General features: G+C 41.1%; 1 protein-coding gene across 4 annotated transcripts in view; it reads left to right on the top strand.

Annotated features, from left to right (window-relative positions):
* Positions 1 to 26,847, top strand: part of ccdc142 (coiled-coil domain containing 142) — a 104,068-nt gene extending 77,221 nt beyond the window's left edge. For 3 of the 4 annotated variants that reach the window (XM_052033691.1, XM_052033663.1, XM_052033672.1), the window contains 5 exons: positions 5,162 to 5,311; positions 10,946 to 11,060; positions 20,234 to 20,414; positions 23,710 to 23,921; positions 26,021 to 26,847. In XM_052033691.1, the coding sequence (XP_051889651.1) occupies positions 5,162 to 5,311; positions 10,946 to 11,060; positions 20,234 to 20,414; positions 23,710 to 23,921; positions 26,021 to 26,277 (915 nt within the window). In that variant the 3' untranslated portion in view covers positions 26,278 to 26,847. The remainder of the gene's footprint in view (positions 1 to 5,161; positions 5,312 to 10,945; positions 11,061 to 20,233; positions 20,415 to 23,709; positions 23,922 to 26,020) is intronic. The other variant, XM_052033681.1, reaches the window with a different exon arrangement.
* Positions 26,848 to 27,200: the final 353 nt, after the last annotated feature.

Raw genomic sequence — 27,200 nt, 5'->3', positions numbered from 1 at the left:
AGCTTTTTAAAACCAACGGAAGGCAACTGAAAAAACAATAAGGGGAGAAAAGATGAAACATGAAGGTAAGCTAGCCAATAAAATAAAAGAGGATACCAAAAGTTCTTTCAGATTTATAAAGAGTAAAAGAGAGTCAAGAGTGGACATCAGACCGCTGGAAAATGACGTTGAGTAGATAGTAATGGGGAACAAAGAAATGGCGGACGAACTGAATAAGTATTTTGTGTCAGTCTTCACAGTGGAAGGTACCAGCAACATGCCAGAAATTCAAGAGAGTCAGGGGGCAGAAGTGAGTGTAGTCATTATTACTAAGGAGAAGGCGTTTGGGAAACTGAAAGATCTGAAGGTAGATAAGTCACCTGGACTAGATGGACTACACCCCAGGATTCTGCAAGAGGTTGCTGAAGAGATTTTGGAGGCATTAGTAGTGATCTTTCAAGAATCACTAGAGTCAGGAATGGTTCTGGAGGTCTGGAAATTGCAAATGTCACTCCACTCTTTAAGAAGGGAGGGAAGCAAAAGACAGGAGATTATAGGCCAGTTAGCTTGACTTCAGTGGTTGGTAAGATGTTAGAGTCCATTATTAAGGATGAGGTATTGGTTTATTATTGTCACTTGTGCCGAGGTACAGTGAAAAACTTTTCTTGCATATTGATCGTACAAGTCTTATTTCATTACACAGTGCAGTTACATTGAGGTAGTACAGGTAAAAACAATAGTACAGAGTAAAGTGTCACAGCTACAGTGAAAGTGCAGTGCAGGTAGACAATAAGGTGCAAGGTCATAAGGTAGATTGTGAGGTCAGAGTGCATCTCATTGTATAAGGGAACTGTTCAATAGGCTTATCGCAGTGGGATGGAAGCTGTCCTTAAGCCTAGTGGTATGTGCTCTCAGGCTCTTGATGGAAGAGGAGAGAAGGGAGAATGACCCGGGTGAGTGGAGTCTTTGATTACGCTGGCTGCTTCGCCAAGGCAGCAAGATGTAAAGACAGAGTCCAAGGAGGGGATGCTGATTTCTGTGACATGCTGGGCTGTGTCCACAACTCTCTGCAGTTTCTTGCAGTCCTGAGCAGAGCAGTTACTGTACCAAGTGTGATACATCCAGATAGGATGCTTTCTGTGGTGCATCGATAACATTTGGTGAATGTCAAAGGGGACAAACTGAATTTCTTTAGTCTCCTGAGGAAGTAGAGGTGCTGGTGGGCTTGAGGGAAAGGTTGTGGTCATGACACCATGCCACTAAGCTCTCTATCTCCTTCCTATACCCCGACTCATCGTTGTTTGAGATACGGCCTACTATGGTGGTATCATCGACAAACTTGTTGATGGAGTTAGAGCAGAATCTGGCCCTCGGGGTACTTGGATAGCCACATGAATGATAGAGAAATGGAAGGCTATGTGGGAGGGAAGGGTTAGGTAGATATTAGAGCAGGATAAAATGTCTGCACGACATTGTGGGCTGAAGCGCCTGTACTCTGCTGTAGTGTTCTATGTAACCTTTATGGAATCCTGCACTAGGACTCCCAAGTCCCTTTGCACCTCTGATTTCTGAATTCGCTCCCCGTTTAGAAAATAGTCTGTGCCTTTATTCCTTCTACCAAAGTGCATGACCGTACACTTCCCTACGCTGTATTCCATCTGCCACTTCTTTGCCCATTCTCCCAACCTGTCCAAGTCCTTCTGCAGACTCCCTGCTTCCTCAACACTACCTGCTCCTCCACCTATCTTTGTATCATCCGCAAACTTGGCCACAAAGCCATCAATTCTGTCAGCCAGATCATTAACATATAATGTGAAAAGTAGTGGACCCAGCACCGCCCCCTGTGGAACCCCACTAGTCACCGGCAGCCAACCAGAAATGGCCCCCTTTATTCCCACTCTTTGCCTTCTGCCAGTCAGCCAGTCTTCTATCCATGCTAGTACCTTTCCTGTAATACCTGCTCTATCTAACCCTTCCCTCCTACATTGCCCTCCATTTCTCTGTCATTCATGTGGCTATCTAAGTCTCTTAAATATCCCTAATGTATCTGCCCCACAACCTCTGCCGGCAGTGCGTTCCATGCACCCACCGCTCTCTGTGTAAAAAAAACTTATCTCTGACATCCCCTTTATACCTCCCTCCAATCACCTTAAAATTAGGCCCCGTCGTGTTAGCCAGTTTCACCCTGGGAAAAGTCTCTGACTGTCCACTCGATCTATGCCTCTTATCATCTTGTACACCTCTATCAAGTCAACTCACAAGTTGAGTCAGTAGTAAGGAAGGCAAATGCAGTGTTAGCATTCATTTCAAGAGGACTAGAATATAAAAGCAAGGATGTAATGCTGAGGCTCTATAAGGCGTTGTTCAGACCACATTTGGAGTATTGTGAGCAGTTTTGGGATCCATATCTAAGGAAGGATATGCTGGTGTTGGAGAGGGTCCAGAGGAGGTTTACGAGAATGATCCAGAGAATGAAAGGGTTAACGTATGAAGAGCGTTTGATGGTTCTGGGCCTGTACTCGCTGGAATTTAGGAGGATGAGGGGGGAGCTCATAGAAACCTACCGAATATGGAAGGGTTTGGATAGAGTGGATGTGGAGAGAATGTTTCCACTAGTGGGAGAGTCTAGGACCAGAGGGCACAGCCTCAGAATAGAAGGACTTTCCTTTAGAACAGAGATGAGGTGGAATTTCTTTAACCAGAGGGTGGTGAATCTGTGGAATTCATTGCCACAGATGACTGTGGAGGCCAAGTCATTGGGTATATTTAAAGCAGAGGTTAATAGGTTCTTGATTAGTAAGGGTGTCAAAGGTTATGGGGAGAAGGCAGGAGAATGGGGTTGAGAGGGAAAAATAAATCTGCCATGATCGAATGGCGGAGCAGACTCGAAGGGCCATATGGCCTAATTCTGCTCTAATATCTTATGGTCTAAATCAGTAGGTCTATATCTAAAAGTAAGAATTTGTATAATTAAAGATGTACATAAGAAATAAAGCTGCTACTCCAGATGTAATCAAAACTTCAAAGTATGAATTTATCGTTAACCTAAGAATGCTATTAGAACAAGAAATACAAGTGGGTTATGTATATTTTCTAATAAGAAACATAGAGTACTGCAAAATTATATAATATCAAAACAAAGCATTTGTGATTTATTTTTAAAAAAGACCATTAATTGAAAAAAGTTTTTAGTTTTATACAAGTAATGGCATGGACATACAATATGTTTGCTTGCTAAAGCACTAGCCATGATTTCCCTCATGACTATTTTGGTTGGGCTGTTGGCAGGGAGACACACAGTAGATGCTCCCAGAGTGTCAATTTCTACTTCCACCCAATTTCAGCAAACCTGCTCCTCAACTTCCTAAATTCTGATAAATAAATAAGTAGTGAAATACAAGTTGTTTTTGTTTTCCAGATCTGGTAGGTAGAATAATTATGCATATGATGCTATAAACTACAAGTAAAGCTTGAATACTTCACTGTCTTTCAACTATTCTTGTAAAAATACAGCCTAATACATCATATCAACCATCTGTATTTCTCTTATCATCAGACCTTTGCTCAACAGTATAAGCAAGTATGGTTATATTGCAGAACAATTGTGTGACACATTTGCAGGATAAAATTATAAACAGTTATTTTGCAGTTGTGAAAATTCAGAGAAAAAAATAAAATTCAAATTATAATGCAGAGTTGAATTTGTGGTATTGCTAAGCAATATACTTGACCTGAATGTAAGACTTTGAAAGATTGTCCACCAATGGGCTATAGGCGTGAAGCAGGGTGAGCAGTCTACTAGGCTTTGAAATGCCACAAATACTGTTTTATTTATCGTATTTGGCAGTATGGAGTTCTGTTTTATGTTGCTGAATAAACACTAGAAATTTTATTTGCATCTGCTTATGGTGCCAATTTGCATATGGATGTTGGCATTGTGCTTTTAGAGCTAGGAAGGCAATTATTTTGGCTGAGCACTACAGATGATTAGATCATTTTACACCAGCAGTGAAAAGGGTAATGCTAAAACTCCTTTAAATGTTTTTAACTCATTCTTTCCTCTGTTTCTACTGCTTCAAGGATAATTGTAGCACAATGAATCATAAATTGTCTGTCAGCTTTAAAATAACTGGATGATTATTGTACAATTGTGGCAGGTCATGTCTAATCAATCTTAGAGTTTTTCGAGGAGGTTACCAGGAAGGTTGATCAACGGAAGGCGGTGGATGTGGTCTACATGGCCTTTAGCAAGGCCTTTGACAAAGTCCCACGTGGGATGCCGGCCCAGAAGGTTAAGTCGCATGGCATTCAGGATGAAGTAGTCAATTGGATTCAACGTTGGCTTAGTGGGAGAAGCCAGAGAGTGGTAGTAGATGGTTGTCTCTCTGATTGGAGGCCTGTGACTAGTGGTGTGCCACAGGGATTGGTGCTGGGCCAGTTATTGCCTGCCACTTTAATTCTCCATCCCACTTCCACTCTGATCTATCTGTCTGTTGCGTTCTGCACTGTTACCATGAGGCCGAAGGCAAGATTGAGGAACAACACCTCATTTTCTGTGTAGGCACAGTGTAGCCTTTTGAATTCAATATCGAGTTCACCAGTTTTAAGTTACTCATTCTTTTTCTTTCTGTCTGTATCGGAATTGGCCATTTCTGCCAGTCATCAATATGAGGTTTTAGCTCAATTTTTCCCCCTCCATTAATTAGTATGGACCTGCTGAGCATGATGCTAGTCTTGCAATGGATAACTCAGACAAAGAAGCGTAATATGTGTCTTACTGCCATTTGGTTTCACCCTATCAGAGATATTCCCTCTCTCCTACTGATAGGTAGACACCTACCTCTGTGCCTACCTATCACTCTGCCACCTTCTCTGCGCCCTAAAATTAAATTGTTTTCTGTCTTTTCCTGTTCTAATGAAGGGTAACTTGAACTGAAACATTAACAGTTTCTCTTTCCACAGATGCTATCTGACCTGCTGAGTGTTTCCAGCCTTTTCTGTTGTGACGTATATTTAAGTGCCAATTGCTAATTATACTTTTACTTTTTATACGTAGAATGTATAAAACCACCAATTTCGCACCAATTAATGAAATCATGTCCGTTTATATATATACTTTGTTCTAAAAGAAGCTCAAAATCTTTTCAGATTATGTAAAAAAAAAAATTTTGTTTGTAACTAGGTTCTTAAGGTGATGGCATCGAAGATGTTGCAGCTTGCAGAAACCTTTTGTGTTGAAGAAAATCATAGCCAAGGAATCCAGGAGTCTTTGCTGCAGGCTGAAGTAACTACACTGGTAAAAGAGCTTGGCTATGTTGCTGCCATCTTCAGTGTAAGATATCTGGATTAAACTTTTCAAAGGCTAAACTTTTTGTAAAATGAATCTTTTGATTTAATAAGATGTTTGCATAATTGCTTGATCTGTATCCAATGCTCTAGTTAATGACAACATTCATTTTAAGTATTCTTACATAACAAATGGTTTTACTTAAGACTAAGGTTGTAAAATGCCACAAGAAAACATGGTGTTAATACGTACGGTGATGCTAATTTTCTGAACGCCTATTAGCCTAGTTAAGATGACTGGCTCCCTGATGCTAAACTGGGACTTCAGGCACAGAAGGTTTTTGCATTGGGAAGTGGAATTTCCATAACATAGCAAAGAAATATTTCTTGTCAATTTCCCAGGTATATAAGTGTTCCTATTCTGAATTGAGGAAAAACAACAATAGAATACCTAGCAGAGGAGTGAATTCAATACAGTAGCTACATACCTTCTTGCTCTTCCCTTCACTATACATCTGCAGATCAGCTGGGCCACACACAAAGTGTAAACTGCCTGGCATAAATGAACCTGCCTGTATTGTTTGATGTGCTTCTGTAACATTGAACCATTGTTCCCCAAGAGTAGGCACCAAAGTCAGGACTGAAATACAGCCAGGGGTCCACAAACAGCAATGATATCCATTGGCTCAGGGGTCTAAAAAGAAAAGTGGCACTTAATTAGTTAAGCGCCCTAACTGCCTGCTTCTTTCGATACCTTCAAATGGCACCTCCCAGTTGATTGCGAGGCCTGCAACCATTGATAAGAATCAAGATGAAGTCTGGGTCTGTCTAAAATACATAGCTACCCCTTGCTTGTGGATACTTTCAAGTAGCTGACTTCTTGAAATATCCCAAGAAGGTGAAGACACATTACAGATTTCTGCCTTTTTCTACTAACTGATGTATGTGCGATCTGCAGGATTTGCAAGTATGCAAGAAAAAAAGTTTGTATGTATTTCTATTTCTTTTTTCCTTTCTGCTCCCCAAATATCCCATGCAAACAGTATAGGTCTCTGCAAGTTCTGCTTCTGTCACTGTTCCTGCTCTCAACAAAGATGAAGGGCTATGTTAGATACAAGCAACTACAGATACAATAATCTGGAGCAAAAAAACAAACTACTGGAGGAACTCAGCAGGTCAAGCAGCATCTGTGGAGGGAAAGGAATTGTCGACATTGCTGGAGAACAATGTTAGGCTGCTTAGCATTATTTCTGTAGCATAAGTAACAAGCACAAGTTTGGATAACCCAGATCCTAATAAGATTGATGCAACATTTTCAATTTGAACACTTATCACTGCTAAGATATTAATATGGGAAGAGGTGATACAATATGGATGCATTAGCCAATCATTGAGTACATTTTTCATAATGAAGATGAGAATTTAGGAGAGTTATAGTTTTCTATACATTTTAGTGCATTTTGATATTTCACAATAGACAATAAATAGGAAATGAAATAAAAACTTAAATTGTTGCAAGCCATTAAGCAGCATCTGTGGAAAGAGAAACAATGGTAACATTTCAGGTTGATGACCCTTCATCAGACTCTTTCCCTGATGAAAGTTCTTTGACATGAAACGTTTACCCTGTTTCTCTTTCCACAGGTGTTACCTCACCTGCTGAGTATTTCAGCATTTTCTGTTTTTATTTCAGATTTCCAGCATCTGCAGTTTTTTTTTCATTTTCAATGAATAGGAAATTGTTTGATACGACAAAAGTAACCACAGGAACTTTTTCGGTAAATACCTGTATACGGGTACCTCATTAATTGTGCCTCTTGGCCAGCAACATAAAAGTTCTGTGGGGGTTTTCCATTAGGCCTTTCTAGCCTGCTGAATGCAAAGGAAAATTTTGCTGTGGAAGATTTAATTACATGAGGAAAATATCAGCTCAGATTAAAAAAAAAATGACTAAGGTAGTACAGTTCTGGAAAAGGCAGTAAATGAAGCTGTTTTTTATTGCTACCATGATGTCTGATTCTAAAATAATATCTCTTTTTAAAATCTTTTTTAATCTCATTTGGAATTTACAAACTATAACGACTTAAGTTGCCTGACAATAACAGTATTTTTTCATAAGGAAGAATTTATCCAGGAGTTTTTAGATTATGGAATGAATTTGATACTGATTGAATTAAATACATTTATTGCCATATCAAGTTATGAAAATTGCAGTGCATATCAATAGTACACTTGGAATGTAAAGTCCAAAAGGTTAATTTTTTTTATCTAGGGTGAATTTAAACTAACATTTAACAGATTATTAACTTCTTGCTCTTCCTTTTGTTTTCTTCTGTTTATTTCCCTTGCTTGTATTCCCCCTTCCCCACTTGGTCCCTCCTTTCCATCATCTCCCCTCATCCGATTCCACCCATCACCTACCAGCCTCTGTCCCACCCCTCCCTCATACTGCTATATACTGACAATCTTTCTTCCCTCTAGGTCCTGATGCAGGGTCTTGACCCAAATTGTTGACATACACCTCTTGCCACCACAGATGCTGCTCGATCTGCTGAGTTAGAATGTAGAAAAACTACAGCACAATTCAGGCCCTTCAGCCCACAAAGCTATGCCGAACTTGTCCCTACCCTAGAAATTACTAGGCTTACCCATAGCCCTCTATTTTACTCAGCTCCATGTACCTATCTAACAGTCTCTTGAAAGACCCTATCGTATCTGCCTCCACCACCGTTTCCGGCAGCCCATTCCACGCACTCACCACTCTCTGAGTAAAAAACTTACCCCTGACAACTCCTCTATATCTACTCCCCAGCACCTTAAACCTATGTCCTCTTGTGGCCACCAATTCAGCCCTGGGGAAAAGCCTCTGACTATCTACCTGATCAATACCTCTCATCATTTTATATACCTCTATCAGGTCCCCCCCCATCCTCCATCTCTCCAAGGAGAAAAGGCCGAGTTCCCTCAACCTGCTTTCATAAGGCATGCTCCGCATTCCAGGCAGCATCCTTGTAAATCTCCTCTGCACCCTCTCTATGGCTTCCACATCTTTCCTGTAGTGAGGCGACCAGAGTTCTTCCAGTGTTCTGTTTTGTTCCTGCAAATATATATTTAAATATGTGAGATACCAAAAGGACAGGAAGCAGTGGTGATAAAGTTGAGAATAGGTATTCATTATGCTTAATGAGTGTTAGCATAGCTAGAAAAAGGTCTACAATAAAATTGGAGAAAGTAGTTGGAGGTCACAACCTGGTAGCTTAAGAGGAGCCCATTTGCTTGCTTCCTCATCTAAGTTTAGTTATTCATGTCCCATCTTCCTGATATTGCCAGGCTTCCTCCTCATGCCTCCATATCGAAATACTCCAAAGTACCTTTCCTGGTCCTACTAAATTCCAGGGTTCCTTTCAAAGTACATCACCATTTCTTCTTGCAGGGAAATTGCTGGCTAAATAATTGGGCTCTTTAGCCTATGCTGTTTGAATGCTATGAGTTCAGATAAAGCTCAAATTTTATGTGCACACTTTTAACATGTCCAAGGCCTACTACGATATCAGTAAGTCCAGTAGCACTTGAAAAACTCTTGAATATCTAATCTATGCAAAGTAGGTAGATTGTGGCTCAGTTATTTTTTTCCTTTTTTTTGTATAGTCAGGCCGGCTGGGCAAGTCCCACAGCCTTACCATTTGCAAAACATTACACAGACAAATCAACTTAATCTGAATTTAACTGTCCTTTAACTGCCACATTAGGTCATCCAATCACACGTTATCAGAGATATTCCCTGTGTTCCACCCATTCCCCTCCCCTTCTCTGCTATCTAAAAGTAACTTGTTTTCTCTCTTTCCGAGTTCTGATGAAGGGTGCTGGAACTGAAATGTAACTGTTTTTCCATAGTAGCAGCCAGACATACTGCCTGTTTCCAGTCTTTTCTGTTTTTAAGAATCTACTGAATCTAGAGAATTAGTTGCTGAGAAGTATGGTTTGCTCTTTCAAAAACACATCACTGTTTTTGAAGTTGATAAAGAATATTGTGCCAGAAATTCAGATTATGTCCTAAAATCTAAACCAAGAGGAGGAAGACAAAGGTTCTCTGTAGAAGAATTGGAATTGATTTCTTATTGTCACATGTACTAAGGTACAGTGAAAAACTTGTCTTACATACTGTTCATACAGATCAATTCATTACACAGTGCATTGAGGTAGTACAAGGTAAAACAATAACAGAATGCAGAATAAAGTGATACAGTTACAGAGAAAGTGCAGTGCAGGTAGGTGCAAGGTCATAACTAGGTAGATTGTGAAGTCAAGAGTCCATCTTATCGTACTAGGGAAGCATTCAATAGTCTTATAACAGCAGGATAGAAGTTATCCTTAAGCCTGGTGATACATGCTTTCAGGCTTTTGTATGGGAGGGGGGAGAAGAGAGAATGTCTGGGGTGGGTGGGGTCTTTGATTATGCTGGCTGCTTTACCGAGGCAGCGAGAGGTATAGACAGAGTCCACGGAGGGGAGGCTGGTTTCTGTGATGTGCTGAGCTGTGTTCACAGCTCTCTGCAGTTTCTTGCAGTCACAGGCAGAGCAGTTGCCATACCAAGCCATGATGCCTTTCTACTAAGTTTTCCCCAAGCAGTTTTTCAGCTTTCACTTTAGAAATCAGCATTACCTGAGAGACATTGTTTTCCAAAAGGCAAGGATGGAAATGTGCCACATGCTGTTGTTAATGTTCTGATTAAGAAAATTGTGTCTTTAAGAGATCACAGATATCCTACAGGAATACTAGAGAAACAGAGGAAGAAACAAAGAATACAATGTTCACGCCACAAAAGTGGGAATTCTCCCACTTTAAGTAATCCCCACCCCCTTTCCCCACAACACACCCCCCATCATGCTTCTCTTCTTTCCTAGCTTTTTTTTAACCCTTTTTTTCCTTTCTCTCCTTACTTTTGAGACATCCCCCAGTGGATCTGCTCTCCCCACCTCTCCCGCACCTGCCTATCACTATCTCTTACCTGCGTCTACCTATCACCACCTTGTGCCCAACCTGCCTCCCCTCTTTTGTCTAGCTATCACTGCTCTGCTTTTCCCTCCTATATATTGGGCTTCCCCTTTTCCTGTCTTCAGTCCTGAAGAAGGGTCCTGACCTGAAACGTTGACCGCCTGCTTTTCTCCACAGATATCCTACAGTTTTGTAGTGTTATACACTCCATAAAGCACAAAATATGCACAGCACCAGAGAAAATACATTCAAAATAAAAAAAAGTCAAAGAGCGTCACAGCGCACAGCTAGTAGAGCTGCTGCATCACAGCCCCAGCAACCTAGGTTCAATTGTGACTTCTGTTACTATCTGTGCGCAGTTTCCATTATCTCCCTGTGGCTGCATGGATTTTCTCTAGTGCTTTAGTTTCCTCCCACATCCAAAGACGTGGGTTATTAGATAAATTGGCCACTATAAATTTTTCCCAGTATATAGGTGTCTGGTAGAATCAGGGGAAAACTGCTGGCTGTATGGGGAAAATAAAATTGAATTAGCGCAGGATTAATGTGAATGGGTGTTTGAAAGTCGGCATGGAATCTGTGGGTCGATAAACCTGTTTCCGTACTTTATGGCTCTATGAAAATTATAGATATGTGCCTGCAGATGCCAAACTGCAAACATAACCTTAAGTATCTCCTTTTTCAGACATTCTCAGTGAAGGCACTGGCGATATTTTCAACTAAATGTAGAAAGATGACTCTTGAGATATTCCAACAAACCATGCCAGTGGGACGACAGTGGAGAGTAAATTATCGATCAGGTAATTCAATCTCTCAAAAATAATTAAAAACGTGTTATACTGTAATTATAATTTATTCAGTAGCATTGTTATAGTTACTTGCCACCTGACACAGACAAGTCATAAAATCATAGAAAAGTGCTGAACATTTGGTCCATTTAATAGAATGGCTCTTAATAAACCTGTTGAGTCCCATCTACCAGCATTTTTCATAGTCCTGTATATTTTTCTCCATCTCAGGCAGACCACTTCAAATTCCACTAACTAGTTAAGTAAAAACAAAATGTTCCTCACGTTGTCCTGATTAATTGCCTCAAATTTGCTCTCATTTTTGATTCTGCTACCACTAAAGCCAACTTCACCTTATTTTACTCTATCAAATAACTTTGGAAACCTCTATCAAATCTCTTAACCCCTGCTACTTACCGAGAACAACCTCAGCTTCTCCAGTCTTACCAAATGGCTTAAATTCCCTCTCCTTGGACCATTTTAGGAAGTCCCTTTACCACTCTATAAAACTCAAATAGTCGTCCTTGAGTGCACCGCCCAAAAGTGAACATAGTGCTCCAACAGATGCCTAAACAGTGTTTTAGAAAGTTTTAGCAAAGTTTCTTGCTTTGCTAAAACACTGCGGTAGTGTAGCGGTTAGCGTAATGTTATTACAGCGCCTGCGACCTGGGTTCAATTCCGCAGCTGTCTGTAAGGAGTTTGTATGTTCTTCCTGTGTTTGTGTGGGTTTCCAACGGGTGCTCCGGTTTCCTCCCACATTCCAAAGACGTACAGGTCAGGAGCTGTGGGCATGCTATGTTGGTGCCGGAAGAGTGGCGACACTTGCAGGCTGCCCCCAGCACATTCTCAGTAATGCAAAAAAATGCATTTCACTGTGTGTTTTGATGTACATGTGACTAATAAATAAATATCTTAACTTAATATCTTATATTGTACTCTGGATAGGGATAGGGTGAGGCTGGGAAGACCTGGATTTTGAACAGAAAACTCATACCTCTGGTTTACCCCTGTACAGGCAAAGATAGGATAGGTAGTCAGAATCTTTCTTCCTGAGGTAGGCATTTCAAAAACAAGAGGACGTAGGTTTAAGGTAAGAGGAAGGAGTTCTAAAGGGGACTTGAGGGGTAAATATTTTTATACAGAAAGTGCTTGATATCTGGAACTTGCTGATAGTAACTAATAAAGATATCTGATCTGATCTTATCTGACAGAGGACGTGGTGGATTCAGAAGCACTCTCTATGGTTAAGAGACAGTTAGACAGGCACTTAGATAAGCAAGGTATAGAAGGATAGGGGTCTAATGTGAGCAAATGGAATTAATGTGGAAGGGCAAAAAGGCCAGCACAGACCATTGCCCTGTTTCTATGCTCTACTGCTCAATGACTCTGTGACACCACAGTGTATGTGCTTGGTCATGACAGGCTCCCTTCTCAAGTCAACTCAACTGATATCTTTGTGTTTGAGACAGGCCCAGAATAGGCCAATATGCTTTATTGATAGTGTAGCGACTCACCGCACCGGCATTGAACTGGCTCCCGACATCGCGACGTCGTCGGAGGCCCCGATCCAAGATGGTGCGGGGCCCTCCTTCTTCCCCAGCAAGGACATTGTTTGGTCGGAAGAGGCTCACACCGCATTCGTCGAAACCAAGCAGGCCTTGGCGGACGCTGTCATGTTGTTGCATCCTCGCATGGCCGTCCTGACTGCCCTCACGGTCGATGCCTCCAACACAGCGGTCAGAGGCGTGCTAGAACAGCTTATCGAAGGGTGTTGGCAACCGCTGGCGTTCTTCAGCAGGCACCTTCGACCACCAGAGCTCAAATATAGCGCCTTCAACCTCGAGCTGTTGGCGTTGTACCTGGCCATCAGACACTTCCGTTACTTCTTGGAGGGCAGGCCGTTTACAGCTTTCACCGACCACAAGCCATTGACCTTCGCCTTCCACAAGGTCTCAGACCCCTGGTCAGCGCGGCAACAGTGGCACTTGTCGTACATCTCGGAGTTCACCACTGGCGTCCGCCATCTGTCGGGGAAAGAGAACGTGGTCGCGGATGCACTGTCACGGCCCACCATCCAAGTTTTATCCCGGGGGTGGATTTCGGCACCTTAGCAGAGGCACAGCGAACGGACATGGAGATGCCCAGCTATCGCACTGCAGTCTTGGGCCTGCAACTGCAAGACCTACTGGTAGGCCCCGGTGAGCACACCATACTCTGCGATATCTCCACAGGTAGACCCCGCCCCATCGTGCCAGCTGCCTGGCACAGACTGGTGTTTGATGCCATCCACGGCCTTGCACACCCATCCATCCGGACTACTGTCCAGATGGTGTCAGTCAAGTTCGTCTGGCATGGCCTGCGTAAACAGGTTTCCCAATGGGCCCGGTCCTGCACTCACTGCCAGACCTCAAAAGTACAGTAGCACGTCAAGGCCCCCTTGCAGGATTTTCAGCCTACCTGCCAGAGGTTCGACCATATCCATGTCGACCTGGTTGGCCCCCTCACAGTCTCCCGAGGAGTGCGGTACCTCCTCACGATTGTCGACCGTTTTACCCGCTGGCCTGAAGCCATTCCCCTCGCAGATACCTCCGCCCAGTCCTGCACACGGGCCCTTTTGTCAACTTGGGTGGCCCGTTTCGGTGTCCTGGCACATATCACTTCCGACAGGGGAGCTCAATTCACCTCCGGCCTGTGGTCTGCCGTCACCAACTTGTGAGGTTCCCAGATCCACCTCACCACCGCCTATCACCCGCAATCCAATGGGCTGGTGGAGAGGTTCCATCGCCACCTGAAGTCGCCACTCATGGCCCGCCTTAAGGGGCCCAACTGGATAGATGAACTCCCCTGGGTCCTGCTGGGGATACGCACCGCGCCAAAAGAGGACCTGCATGCCTCGTCCACGGAGATGGTCTACGGAACGCCCTTAGTCATCCCGGGCGAGTTCCTGCCAGCCCCTCGGGGGCCAGAGGAAGGACCTACCGCGGTGCTCGACCGGCTGCGCGAGTGGCTTGGAAGCCTGGTCCTGATTCCCACCTCGCGGCACAGACAGGTCCCGGCCCATATGCCAACTTCCCTCCAAGACTGTAAGTTTGTCTTCGTTAGGAGGGGTGCGCCCCGATCACCGCTGCAATGGCTGTACGAAGGACTGTTCCGGGTCGTCAGGAACAATGGATCTACGTTCGTGGTGGACATTGGGGGGCGTGAGGAGGTGTTTACGGTTGACCGGCTGAAGCCAGCTCATTTAGACTCGGACTAGCCTGTGGTGGTACAGCGAGCGTGGCGCAGGGTCAGGTCACCCAAGTCATAGTTTCTTTAATTCTGGTTTTCGCGACGGTATTGCCAGTTCTGGGGGGGGGGGTTATGTAGTGACCCATCGAACCGGCTCCTGACATCGCGACGTCATCGGAGGCCCTCCTTCTTCCCCAGCATTGGGCTGGGAAAGCCCGCGCGTGGGAAGGTCAGGTGACATGCGCGTGACGTCAGCGCGGGAACTGTAGCGCGGGAATTGCTCAGCTATTAAAGGCGCACCGCGCCCCGGTCGGCTTTAGACCTTCGATTTCAAAACCAGCGACTCTGTGTCTTGATTTGGTAGTGTGTAGCTAGCCGCTACAATAGAATAATTCCATTCATGAGCAGGAGCTCTGAAACCCAGAATTCAAGGGTGTTCTAATTTCTGACCAAAGGAGTTTTTATGTGGGGGAGAGAGCAGTGAGTGTCTTATGGCAGGAATAAAGTATTGTGATAGAGATTGTGGTGATGCATTCTCGGTTCTTCTGGCTTTCAAGCGGTGCTGTGCAGAGTTCGCCTTACTTCAGTGGCTAGCCTTTCCAAGGGCCTGGGAAATCCTGTTGCCCACAGTAAAAACCTGCAAAGTGGATAAAGGGTTGCAGTTTTGTTAATATATGCTAACTTGCCTCCTGCAAGTGGAATAGTTGTTCACTGCCTGTCTTGGCTCTGTGAAGCCCAGATATGGGTGAGTTAGAAGTAGCATCTCTCAGCTAGAAACATTCTCATGATTTAACCCCACTTCCAAGTGTTAATGCTTTTATTAAAAGAGCAAAGGATCTTTTTATAGCTTTCTTCACATATTTCACTACCTACAAACATTTGTGTACCAATCCCAGATCTCTCTGTTCCTGCATCCTCATTAAAATTGTGTCACTTAGTATTATTTCATCTCCTGATTCTTCTACCCAAAATAGTGTGTCACTTAAGACTTCTTTATTAAATTTCATTTAATTTGTGCTACCCCATTTTACAAGTTTCTCCACACTTCCTGATCTATTTTTACTACATTTATGAATGTTGTGTCATCTAAAAACATTGAAATTATGCCTAAGGTACGCAAATGCAAGTCATTACTAAATATCAAAAGAGCAGTGGTCCAGAAACCAGTATTTGGGGAAAACATCATTGTATACTTTCCTTCTGTCTGAGAAGCAATTTTTCACCAATACATTCTGCTTTCTGCTTTATAGTCAGTTTAGAATCCATGCTTCCTCTAATGCATTAATTACATGGACTTTAGTTTTGCTGCAAAGTCTGTAATTTTTTACTTTGACTGATCCTTAAATCCTCAATATCAACTAAACTACCCTTAAATCCTTTTTGTTACTTTATCAAAGTAATTGGGTCCTTTGGCCCATCATGTCCATGCTGACATCTTGGACCATCTACACTAACCCCATTTGCCTGCATTAGGACCGTATCCTTCTATTCCTTGCCTATTTGTGTCTGCCTAAATGTCTCTCAAACATAGTAATTGTATCTGATTCCACTACCTCCTCTGGCAGTTCCAGATAGCATGCATGTAAAAACATTATCTCAGATCCCCTTTAAAACTCTTCCTCTCACCTTAAACCTATGCCCTCTTGTTTTTGATACTGCTACCATGGGAATAAGATTTTGACTATCTGTGTCCCTCTATCTGGTCACCGCTCAGCCTCTTTCACTCTACTTTAATTCATTCGTCCATGTAATAATTTCTGCTTTCTCAGATTGTCCCTGAACTTTAATAGCAATGTTAGGTTGACTGACTTGTAATTCTTCATTTCCCTATGCTTGTGTGGAACATTTTGAATTCACCAATTCTCTAGCATGAACCTCATATCTAAAGATGATTGGAGTATTTTGAGCAGAATCAGTTCAACCTACACGTTTGCTGGAATTGGAATTGGTTTGATGCAAGCCATGCGCCAAGCCATGATGCATTCAGATAGGATGCTTTCTATGGTGCATTGATTAAAAAATGGTGAGTGTCAAAGGCTTTGTTCCACTAACCTGGGATGCATCCTATCTGGATCATATTTTTTTCAGTTGAGGACTGGTACGTTTAAGTTATCTTATCCAAGCTGCCACTTCCTCTCCTTGCTATTTTGGCAGCAGACCACTGCCTTGGTGAAAAAGGACGAAAATGTTGTACTTCAGTCATGGTCTCTGCCTCCATGAAATGATCCTAGTTGATCCCAACCTTTCCTTTGACCACCTTTTATTAGTTATAAGTTTATAAAAGACTAGTCTACTTTCCTACATCATATTTACCTCTCATTCATTTATTTTAGATTTCTTCTGTACTTTCTGGATTACTTGATTGTGCTTGAATAATTTAAGGATGATATTAGCCCTGTAATATCAAGTGAAAACTGAAGTTAAAAGCTCACATGTATTGGTTTATTATTGTCACTTGTACCAAGGTACAGTGAAAAGCTTGTCTTACAAACCGATCGTACAGGTCAATTCATTACACAGTTCAGTTACATTGAGTTAGTACAGAGTCTATTGATGTAGTACAGGTAAAAACAATAGCAGTACAGAGTAAAGTGTCACAGCTACAGAGAAAGTGCAGTGCAATAAGGTGCAAGGTCTCAACAAAGTAGATCGTGAGGTCATAGTCCATCTCATTGTATAAGGGAACCGTTCAATAGTCTTATCACAGTGGGGTAGAAGCTGTCCTTAAGTCTGGTGGTACGTGCCTTCAGGCTCCTGTATCTTCTACCTGATGGAAGAGTAGAGTAGAGAGAATGTCCCGGTTGGGTGGGGTCTTTGATTATGCTGGCTGCTTCACCAAGGCAGCAAGAGGTAAAGACAGAGTCCAAGGAGGGGAGGCTGGTGTCTGTAATGCGCTGGGCTGTGTCCACAACTCTCTGCAGCTTCTTGCGGTTCTGAGCAGAGCAGTTGCCGTACCAAGCTATGATACATCCAGATATGATGCTTTCTATGGTGCATCGGTAAAAGTTGGTGAGAGTAAAAGGGGACAAACCAAATTTCTTTAGCCTCCTGAGGAAGTAGAGGTGTTGGTGAGCTTTCTTGGCCGTAGCTTCTACGTGATTTGACCAGGACAGGCTGTTGGTGATGTTCACTCCCAGGAACTTGAAGCTCTCAACCCTCTCGACCTCAGCACCATTGATGTAGACAGGTGCATGTACACTGCTCCCTTTCCTGAAGTCAATGACCAGCTCTTTTGTTGACATTGAGGGAAAGGTTGTTGTCATGACACCATTCCACTAAGCTCTCTATCTCCATCCTGTACTCCGACTCATTGCTGTTTGAGATACGGCCTACAATGGTGGTATCATCTGCAAACTTGTAGATGGAGTTAGAGCAGAATGTGGCCACACAGTCATGAATGTATAGGGAGTAGAGTAGAGGGCTGAGGGTGCAGCCTTGTGGGGCACCAGTGTTGAGAATAATCGTGCTGGAGGTACTGCTGCCTATCCTCACTGATTGCGGTCTGTTTGTTAGAAAGTCAAGGATCCAGTTACAGAGGGAGGTGTTGAGTCCTAGGTCTTGGAGTTTGGTGACAAGCTTGCTTGGGATTATTGTATTGAAGGCAGAGCTGTAGTCAATAAACAATAGTCTAACGTAGGTGTCTTTACTGTGAAGATGCTCCAGAGCTGAGTGTAGGGCCAGGGAGATGGCATCTGCTGTAGACCTGTTTTGGCAATAGGCGAATTGCAATGGGTCCAGGTTGTCTGGTAGGCTGGAGTTGATGCGTGCCATGACCAACCTCTCAAAGCACTTCATGATGGTGGATGTCAGAGCCACTGGTCTGTGGGCTCTTCTCTCTATACCCACGTTCTGATCTTGACTTGTTCAGCTGAGCAGGGTAAGAGGGACTCCCACTGCTAGAGTCATGTTTAAGTATGGCAGTCGTACTCCAGGAGCTTAATTGAGGCTGACTGACAATTTTAACTGGAGACGTGCAAAGGGACTATTGTGGCAATATGCCAGGTTAACCTGAGGGAATGAGGAGTTGGCACAAAAGCCATGCAAATGGTAGATGTTTGCATTTTTTGTTTGGCTTTCCATGTTAGAACCAGGATGAGCAGAAGTGTTCCCCCAGGACACTCAAGGAAAAGTAAGGATTTTTTAGTCTAGATGAAGGGCCTCGACCCAAAACGTCGACTGTTCATTTCCCTTTACAGATGCTGCCTGACCCACTGAGTTCCTCCAGCAGCTTGTTTTTTTGCTCCAGATTAAAGCACCTGCAGTCACTTGTCTCTCCAAAAGTAAAGAATCCCTCACCTTGAGCTTTCCAACCCTGCTTCTGACCAGAAACTCGTCTAGCTCCCAGCAACAACTATTTCTTTAATTTCCAGCAGCTTCTATTAGATGATTACAGTTTCTTGCTTGAAATTCTGGAATGACTGTTGATTTTTTGGTGAGAATGAAAGACAAGGCCTGAGATTTTAAAATCTTTGATTGCTGAATTCAGCTTGGAATGCTACTCATCTCCTCGTGACAGGAACATCTTGAGCTATTTGCTCAAGCCCAGTTACTATTAGATCATAATCTAACCTTAAAAACAATCTTTAAACACTGTTATGCCAACATTTAGAAAATAATTGATTCACAGCAAAATATTGCTTAGACCCTTGGCTATATTAAATGGCACTGTAAAATTTAGTTAGCCTGAATGTCTCCTCAGTATTATTTAAACTTTGACTTTATAAATCACTAGATGCGTTTCTCTTAGAATTTTCTTGGCCCAGGAAGGAAGAGATGGGCTGGAAAGTACGATTATTCTCAATGTCAATTTTTTTTAATCATCTCCTCTGGCATAATTTTTTGTGATTCTGTTTTTTTTTGTTACTATGATTTAATGGTTTGTGACATTTTATCTGAATTTATTCAAAATTTACATCCATAAAATTAGAATAAATTGATGCACATGCACCCTGGTGTGTACAGACACTAAAGTATCAGAATTTGATAAAGTATCATACTACGAATTCTTAAGTTTTCCAGCATTCATGGGTAACTATAAAATTTATGAGCAAAAATGACAACTGGTTAGAGTATTACTAAACACATTTGCATAGAAATTGAATGGTGTAACATCACATTTTTGAGTTTTATGCAATCCAATTTTCTGTGAACAATAAAGCTTCAATGGACACAGGGACTTTACTCTATGGATTGTGAAGTCTGTAATCTTTGTTCCAGGATAATCTGTCATCTGATACCTAATACACGGAGGACCCTAGTGATGTGCAGTGCCATCCAAAGACGTGCAATGGATGTGTTGCTGTCAGTTTTGTGATTTTCATTGGTGTACGTGTAGTCCATGTGATCTGCAGGCTTCTTGCACAGAAGCAGGCATTCAAGAGGCCTGTTGATGCCGACTTGTATGACACAGGGGGCCATCCTGAATAGGTCCCTGGCTGGCGCAAGGAACCCAATTCAGTAATCAGCCTCCTGGCTCTCCTTTACTACCACATAGTAAAGAGATGACTCTCAGCTTTCCCACTCTACAATCTGCTTCCTTAACCAACCTAGCCCCTCCCAACATTGACCATCAAACCCTATTTACTCCAGCACCTGATCGCAACACTTGACTAGATAACCACAACCCTTGACTGAATGGTGTGTCCTCCCTTCACTGATCCCTGGCAGTCAACCTTCAAGCCACACTAAACTCATTCCCAGGCCCCTTTCCCCCATGACATCTTCCCAGACCTGGGCTTATCTAATTTTTTATCATGCTTTTCCCCTTTGCAGGCACTAACCAAGTTATAACCATTTAGCTTTCATAAGATCTTTTTCAACTCATCATCTGGTTAAGTCAAACTTGACAATATTAAGGTTGGTTCAAAATATTTTCTGTTAAACATTAGAGATACTCTCCAAGTAACCAAACTTTATTTATCAAATGAAGTGCAAATACCTTTTTCTTTCCATTTTAGTTGTGCTCCCCAGTAAATCCAATGAATATGCAACTGCTGCTGTGCACGCTGTAATTGCTCGGGTGCTGGAGGGAATTCATCAACTTCCAGAAGATGCCCAAATCATTCCATTGACAGAAGCTTTGACCGCTTTCATGGAGGCCTGGATGGACCATATATTGAAGGAAAAGATAAAATTTAGGTCACCTATCTAAGATTTTTATTTGAGGTTGTGTGTTCTATGAAAATAGTGTTTTTTTTAGAGCTTGTCTCTGTCAATTTTATCTGGCAAACAATTGGCTCAACTGTCTAGAGAGTACTCCAATAATAAAACATCTTGAAACTGCCTTATACAGCTAAATAACAGTTTACATAAGTGTTAGTGAATGTATGTTGAACATGTCATAACAGTGGAACTTTATATCCATTTTCCTGCAGTATTGAATGTGCCCATTCAAGTTTTCCATTGATGTTATGTTACCACTGTTCTGTTGTAACTTTTGATTTTTGATCTGTGATTTAATGCTGTTCAACAAAAATCCAGAGTACTCCCCTGCCCCACTTATAATTTGAATCCAGAATTCTAAGAGCATCAGCAAACCCAAAATTAGCTTGTTATATATTGTATTACTATGTGAAGGATCTAGGTTGCAGTAATGAAAAAAAAAGAGATGTTTCTATAGTCAGACTGTAGAATTCAGCTTTCAAACAATAAATTAAATGCCTCCTCATCCTTGTCCACTTTTGAAGACCAAGGAGATGGCATACCATATGAATTATAAACTATTATTTAGGTTCCATTATGTGTAAGTGAATTCTAAATAGGCATTAAATATGGTACATGTAATAAGTGGAGTTGCAATTGATCTCAAAGAAGATTGAATTAACACAATCAAGTCAAAATAGACAGGCATATATTTGTAAAGTGCCTCTTGTCCCTTTCAGGATGTCCCAGAGTACTTTACAGCTAATGAAATATTTCTACACGTAATTACTGTTGTCATGTAGGAATACATAGCCAAAAAATATACAGAGCAAGCTCCCACAAACAACATTATGATAATCAAATAATCTTTTCATAGTATTCCACGATGAATCAATATTAGCCAGAAAACAAGGGATATTTCTCCTGTTCTCTTTCAGAATAATGCAATGAGATGTTTACATCCTCTTGAGAGATCGTAGGGAGCCTCATTTAATGCTACATATGAAAGACAGCACAATCAGCATGTGGCATTCCCTACGTTTTTGAGCTTGAGTCTCTGGAGTGGGGCTTGAACACAGAATATTCTGACTCAAAAAGTGCATCAATAATTAAGCTTTAGTTGATACTTCATTAAAAAAAAAGTTTTATAATATTTTCAAATGGAAAGATGAGATACTGACAGATTTTATTAGGATTCAGCTAAAAAGTGAAAAATGTAAAAATAATGTAAACTGCAACCCAATAGCAGAATGAAAAGTGTAGATAATTTAGCAAAAAAACACAACAATCTCATTGATAAGAGAGTGAAAGACAGAATTGGAAAAGCACAGAGATCTTGGATGATTGTAGGTTTTGGGTTATGTGGCTGTGGAGAACAGCAGAGAAGCAAGGGGAATAGAAAATGCAGGATAAGGATCAATCAGTATGTTGTTGTATCAGAGAATAAAACTGGTCATAACTAATCATTTTAGCAATTAGAACCTGTCTAGGCCTAACTGTTAAGAGATCTGAACCAAAAATTAATTTAATCTGAATTGCAATTGGAAATCAGCTGACTATAATGAACACTTGTTATATATCAGAAGTAATTGTTGTAGAGATTTTTTTTTGCTGTGCTATAATCAGTGACAGTAAATCCTCCCCACTCCTCTTGGATATGGATGTGCAGGGCAACATTTCCAAATTTTTCTAAGTGAAATTCAGAAGTGCGATAAACAGTAAGATAGTAATAGACTGCAAGAAGACGTTGTTGAGATGGCTGAATGAGCAGACTAAATAGCAATGAGAAGTTTGAATCAATACACTTTGGCAGAAAGAATAAGGAGAGACAATACTGACTAAAGGACACTGTTCTAAAAAGTGTGCAGGAATGAAGGTGCCTGGGTATATGTGTGCACAAATCCTTGAAATGAAAATAGGACGGTATATTGAGAGAGTGATTATTAAAGTGTGTAGCATCTTGGAATCATACATCAGAGGCACAGAGTACATCAACATAATGCTGAGCTTGTCACACACAGCCACACTGGAATATTGAATCCAATTCTGGATGTGAGGGTTCTGCAGGAGAGGCAGAAAACATTTACTAAAATGATTCCAAGGCTGAAGAATTTCAACTACAAGGTTAGATTGGAGAATCTGGCATTGTTGCCCTTGAAGCAAAGGTGTAGAGGATCATGACTGTTTAGATAGGGTAAATAGAGAGAAGCTGTTCCCTTCAGCGGATTGTTCAAGGACGAAGGAATACAGATTTCAAAATTTGATTGAGGAGATAAAAACGAACGTGAGAATTTTTTTTAGTCAGGCTGGGAAATTACTGCCAGAAGGGCCATTGCCTTAAAAATGGAATTGGAAAGGCATTTGAGAGAGAATAATTTGCAGGGCTATGGGGAAATGGTTAGGAGCAGGCATTAATTCACAGGGCTGAATGGCCTTCTCTTTTGCCATAATAGTTTGGTTACTAATCTTTCTGCAGCCGCTAATAAATCCATGTTATTCTCATTCATCGCCTTTCAATTAATCCGATCTATGTACTTCACTTGTTTAGCTTCAGTCTTCCCTATCAGATCTTGGACGGGTCATTTCTGGACATTTCTCCTCCCTTTCTGCAGCATAACATCCAGAGTTCCGTCCTTGTCCCTTTACTTTCTCATTCATGTACTGCCCCACAGCAAAGTCACCCAAATCCATGTGGTCAGTTTTAGCTTGTGTGCTAATGATAGCCAGCTTTACATCCTGTATGCAAGGCTGGCATTTATAGTGCATCATGAGTGTTGTAGGTGGTCAGGTAAGTTTTAATTATAAATATATGGAACCTGAATCATGTAAAGGGCCAAATGAGCAAAGACAGGAACATTCCTCCCTCCCTCAAATGATGGGTGTTTTACAAGAATGGTTGTAAATTGTTACAAGAATCATTGGTGTTTTACAAGAATGCACAGCTTTGTAATTACAAATATTAGCATTTTTATTTTCCATATTTTTTAAACTAAATTCAAGTTAACAAACTGCCATGGTGGAGTTTGATTTCTTTGTAACATAACCACAACAGTACTGTATCTTTAAATACACATTGTTATTCAGTTTGTGTATCCACTATTGCCTTTTATGGAATAATTATAAATGCTCGGTCTGACTCAAGTTCTGGTTATTTTCTTGCATCTTTCTTAAAATGATTTCATATTAAAACAGCAATGGTAAATTTATTCCAGGTCAATATATATTTTGTATTGATTATAACATACCAAATGTAGCCATTATTAAATTGCATATTTATGTTTGTGTCCTTCAGCCTCCAGGGTGCCTTACAGCTAAAGCAGGACTTTGACGCAATTAGAGAACTAATCTGTTCAGATGATCAGCGAATATCAATGGAAGTCAGACAGGCTGTCCTTTCTCTCCGTGTCTTCCATCAGGTGGACAATGCCATTATCTGCCTCCTTCAGCAACCTACCAGGAAGGTCTATGTTCCATCAAATACTTGGGACCAATTCAGGAGATGCTGTAGGTGTTGATTAATTTTCAATTACTTGTAAACTTTGAATGAATTATGTGCTGTCCAGTCTCCCATCTACCTTTTTAAACTTAAGAACATCCAAAAACCGTGCTCCCCATATCATAACTTGCACTATCTTATTCCACCTTCAATCCTGTGTTAGCTGGCCAACATTGATCCCCAGTATGGCTCCCTTCAGCCACCAAGATTGTAAACTTTAGAATTCCCTCCGTTTCTGCTTCTCTACCTCTCTTTTATGTCCAGAGCCTTCGGATTGGTAGTTAAACTACTGAGAATTAATGGATGAGAAACAAACGGGACAGTGCAAGTTACCCACTGGGTAAACGGGACAGTGCAAGTTACCCACTGGGTAAGTGGGACAGTGCAAGTTAGCATGTGAGCAGCAGTGTTACACAACCTCAAATTTACAGAGAATGACCATTTGGGAGAATGTTGCTACAGTTGGGTATGGAGATAACAAATGCATGCATAATGATTGAAGTAGCAGACACATACACATTCAATGTAGCTTAAAATAGAAGTATATAGTAGAAGCTTAGAATTTTTAAAAATGTTTGCAGTTAACTTACAGACTGGGTTGTGCTGGATCTGGCTTACTACCTGTACTATCTGCCACTCTTGTTTACTCACCCACACTTAACTTTTCCACATACAAAGAATGAGAGTCCCAAAGGGTGGAGCAGGCTCTGAGAGGCTAGCGGGCATCAGTTGGCATGTTGCTGAAGTTCTATTCTCAGTGGCTGTTGACAGCCTGCGATTGTCAAAGGTTGACTCCTCTCTTCAGCATCTTTGTGGCCCACCAATGGAATCAGTACCTAATGGAATGTTGTAGAGTTCAGTTTTTAAACAATATATTTATTCCTTTCCATTATTATTTCACCTTCATGGCCCCTGCAAAGTCTGTGATGAGAGGTTGATACTGTGATTTATAAATTTTTCATATTTTGTCCCAATCATTGGACCTTTATTTGTCTCAATGAATGAGTGAACTAGTCGGTGTACTTCCAGTAATGGTTCGTTGACTGTTTATCTGTATTAATATTGTCTTATGTTTTTTCCTGTGACAGGTGCTTGAATTACTTTCAATAACCTTTATCTTTTGAACATCTGTTATTCTCTATTTGTAAGCTAAATAATTACAGAAATTCTGAAAATACACTCAAATCTAGCAGTATCTGTGCAGAGAATAAAGTAGGGTTAACTTTTCTCACCTATGCTGGGTTCTTATGAAGGCCTGAAATGTTAACCCTAGTCTGCTGTCCACTGATGCTGTTTTTATTTGTCTTTCAGCATCTGAACTATTTTATTAAACTATGAATATTAAATTGTAAGAATACAAAGAGAGCATCTAAATTCAATTCCGTCATAAATGTTGAATAAGCAACAAGCAGATAGTTAGAGGACAGTAATTCATCCTGACCTCTGCGAAGTTTAATACATGTATAAGGTCAAAATAATTTTTAAAACTTGGTAAAAATTACAGAATAATGCATGCATGTACTAACAGTTACTGTGTCCTCACAAATGCTGAGAGAAAGTAACCATTGTAAAAGCCAAATGTTTCTCAGCATTCCTTCCTGTCATGAACATTAGGGAATTAGAAGGGGAAGGAGGTTTCTCCTGCAGAGATTTCACTTTCTACTGTTACTGTTGTCTGACAATTCATTTAGGTGAAGAATTAAATTGGTTTGGAGTAAAATAACCAGTCTTTAAATGAATGGAGCTGTTTTAATTCTACTTTGATTTCAAGCTTTGAGATCCTCTGTTTTATACTTCTGTTTAGCTTGCTACAGTTGTTGAAGACTCCAAATACTCTCTGATCTATTGAGAACATTTTGGAGCTCAATTATTGAATTGTATTTGTTTCAAAAAATTAACAGCTGCATATTTTCCAGTTGCACTGGAACAGGGTTTCGAAATGTTTCCATCAGCTGGAGATTTGTTATTTATGTCAACTGGGAAATACTTCTGTGGGTCAAACTTTTGAATCTGTTTTGATCCATTATTTGTTTTCTAGAGCTGTCTTTGCTTGGTTTTTGATTATGTGACCTTTCAATTCTGCTAATAAACATTTTCTTTACTCAAGGCTCCTCTTCCAGCAGGACAGTTGACTTCAGTCATCAGAACTTGAACAGTCTTGACAGTCTGGATCTGCGGTCTGAAAGGACAAGAGCAGTCTTTCGGCCTGAAGCTTCTGATCAACTGAGCAAGATTATAACTACTGGGCACCCAGAGTCATACTTGGTGGTAAATCAGCAGGAATGGCTTGCACTGCGAGTGAACAGCAATAGACGCAGAAAAGTTCTCCGCTTGCCTTGTATGAAAAACACCCCAGAACAGTGAACAACGATGCTGTCTCTGTTTATCAGTGGGAAAAGTTGACTTATAGACTTGCATTTATAACAAGGCACTTCAACACTTTTTTCAGTTAAATATATTACTGATTTTAATATTATAAGCTATCTGAACTCCTTTCCATTTCCTGTATGGTGAATAATTGACCAACATTGGGGGATAGTCTCAATGTATATTGTACCACTGAAATATTAGCATATCAAAAGCTGATGATCAAAAATCTCCTTTACTGAATAAATTTTAATATGATATTGCAAGATAAAACTGTAAATGTTCATTTTTCCACAATGTATGTCAGTGCTGATTTATGCTATCTTGAGTTTAAAGGGATTCAGTATGCTATCTTGAAAGGCAGTATTTTTTGACTTAGAAGTATTCTATATAATAATTTATCATATGTTTAAATACACTGATACTAATAGAACATCTTTGGAATTATACTGCCTCTACAAAATGTTTTTAATATTGCAATTTATATCTTTTTGGGAGGAGGTGTCAGGCAAAAGAAACTACAACCAATATTTATGGGTTGCCTGTTTTTAATTAAATGTTCTTTAAAAAAAGGATTTTGTATTTAAATCACATATATTAAAAAATATGATGTTTCTGTAAGTGCGAATTTTCTTTGATGTACCCAATTGCCCTTGTTCCACACCCTCAGATGTTTCTCCCCTTTCTTGAAAGCTTTTATGTTGGATACATATTCAGAGACTTCTTTGTTTTATAAATTCAGCAAACACCCATTCTTCCTGTATGAGCCTAGAGCATAAGCAGCCAGTGGGGGTGGAAGGAGAGGGGATGGCGGGCTGGTTTGCAGATTGGCTGTAGAATCAAATTGAGTCCCACCCTCTTGAAATTTGCACGTCTGGATTCAGACCCTTTCATTTAGGGGTGATTGGATGGTGATCAGA

This window comes from Pristis pectinata, chromosome 2 (assembly GCF_009764475.1).
Source record: "Pristis pectinata isolate sPriPec2 chromosome 2, sPriPec2.1.pri, whole genome shotgun sequence".
NCBI lineage: Eukaryota > Metazoa > Chordata > Chondrichthyes > Rhinopristiformes > Pristidae > Pristis > Pristis pectinata.
Note: the sequence above shows the minus strand (reverse complement) of the source record. Positions and strands in the feature narration are given on the sequence as shown.